This window comes from Cryptosporidium hominis (genome assembly GCF_000006425.1).
Source record: "Cryptosporidium hominis TU502 chromosome 8 CHRO018087, whole genome shotgun sequence".
NCBI classification, from domain to species: domain Eukaryota; phylum Apicomplexa; class Conoidasida; order Eucoccidiorida; family Cryptosporidiidae; genus Cryptosporidium; species Cryptosporidium hominis.
The window spans coordinates 1-2,010 of record NW_666679.1 but is presented as its reverse complement, the minus strand read 5'-3'; the positions used below and the strand labels follow the sequence as shown (position 1 = coordinate 2,010).

At 31.5% G+C, this 2,010-nt stretch overlaps 2 protein-coding genes across 2 annotated transcripts; one reads left to right on the top strand and one right to left on the bottom strand.

The window, feature by feature from the left end:
* The first annotated feature begins 148 nt into the window (after window positions 1-148).
* Chro.80222 (hypothetical protein) lies at window positions 149-1,081 on the top strand. The annotated part of the gene is made up of 1 exon (XM_660009.1): window positions 149-1,081. The coding sequence occupies one exon, from the start codon at window positions 149-151 to the stop codon at window positions 1,079-1,081; it is 933 nt and encodes a 310-aa protein (XP_665101.1).
* A 115-nt stretch (window positions 1,082-1,196) lies between these two features.
* Window positions 1,197-1,730, bottom strand: Chro.80224 (hypothetical protein). The annotated part of the gene is made up of 1 exon (XM_660008.1): window positions 1,197-1,730. One exon carries the CDS (start codon window positions 1,728-1,730, stop codon window positions 1,197-1,199), a length of 534 nt encoding a protein of 177 aa, XP_665100.1.
* Between the last annotated feature and the right edge of the window lie 280 nt (window positions 1,731-2,010).

The following is a 2,010-nucleotide window of genomic DNA, read 5'->3' as shown; positions in this document are numbered from 1 at the left end:
AAATGGTAGAAGTGGAGTAGTTGGAGAAAGAGGAGGATTGGATGTTAGAAATAATAATTATTCAATTTCAAATACAAAATTTAATAATAATAAATCAACACCTACTAGTACATCAATTTCTTCATATTCAGTATCAACAAATGGTGTTATGAGTACAAATATGAGTAATACTAATATTGGTGAATTATATGATCCTTATTGTTATAATGGTAATAATAGTATTCATAGTAATAGTAATAATAATAATAGGGATGATGATCATTATTCATCTTCACGAGCTGGATCTAATGTAAGTGATGGTTTGGATATGGTTAAGAATGCTGGGATTTCAGAAGAAAGAATTTTAGAAGAAAGTATTAAAGGATTTTCAGAGACTAATAACAACACAATAAATTCAGTAAAGCTACCTGTTCCACCATCTTACAAAGGGGTAGGAACTAGAAAGAATCCAATAGGTGGAGTAGGAGGAATAAGGAGAGTTGAAGCTACAAAGGAAGTTCCAGGATTATCATCTGGACCTGGGAATGGGAATAGAATGGTATGGATTACTGATGAGTCAATATTGAATGCAGCTCAAAAATTGGCTGGAGATAGTATTATAATGGAAGGAGGGCCAAATAAAGAGGAAGATTTACAATGGTCAGATTGGAATTCTTTTGTTGCAGCAGAAACAACAATAACAAATATAAGTGGTAATAAAGAGATAGAAAGAGAGGAGAATTATTTAGGTCAAAGATCTAGGATAATTAATAATAATGATAAGAGTAAAGACAACATGTCATCATCAAATCCATTCGAATCGGATTGTTTAGAAGTTGGAGTTGGAGTTGGAGCTGGAGTTGGAGCTGGAGTTGGAACTCAGACAGAGATTGAGAGAAGAAAAAAGATTATGGACGAGTCCATTTTCGGAAGTGATTTATTGGATTTGGATTATACTTGTGGTAATAATGTTGGAAAAGGAGAAGAAAGAGTAGGTGATTTTGACTTTGGTTTTAGAAATGGATCTCAACAGCAGGAAAATGGAGGAGCTTCTGTTGGAAATAGCAATCATAAAGTATTGCATGTACCGTATGGATTTTAGAACGAATGGAGTGAGAAAAGGAAAGGGAAATGGGATATTTATCGTAGAAGAATTAATGATCTATTGGGAAGAAGGTTTGTTTTTGCTATTGAAGGAAGAGTTTATAGTCTAAGGATCAAAAGGTACTATCATCGTGAGTAACATTAGGGAGTGTAACCATAGCAAATTTAGCTTCCTGTTTTGAGAGATGATGGAAGTATATTTCAGTGTTACACTTGGTTAGAATGGCTTTTCCTTGTATAAAAACAAGATCTTTTTGAGTTAAATGATCATTATTATGGGATAATGATGAGGAAAAGTTATTACAATTATCTTTGGTTATTTTCTCGTTGAATGAAATGATACAATCTCCACTCAAACATAGTAATAGAGTGTATGGAGACGATTTTGAGGTTAAATATGTGAGAGAATTCGAAGAATTGTTAAAATTCATTGATAGAATTTGAACATGGTATTCTTGAACAGAATTCACAAAATAGTCGATTAAATGTGGTGATGATGAAGATGAGGATGAAGGGGATGAGAATATTTTATGGTTTGGAATGATTTTATAATTATTTGACTGAAAGTTTACAGCTTTAATTAAAGTAGGAACATCCTTAAATTTCGGAGTTAATCCACATCTAATAACATTATCAGAATTTGCCATACATTCAAGACATTCTCCTGATATATATGAATGAATGGTTCCAGCACCAATAAATACAGCATCTCCAGTATTAAGTTTATAATAATTAAGTAAAATTGGGCTGATAATTCCAATATCTAAAGGAAAATGATAGTGAAGTCTGAGAATAAGGTCTTCAATTAAAGGAATTTCAGTATTATTTGTATTAATATTAGTAGTTTTATCAATAGAAGATGACGAATAAAAGGTTTGACTTTTCTTTTTAAGTCTATTAACCAGTTTATTTAGAGAATCATTTATA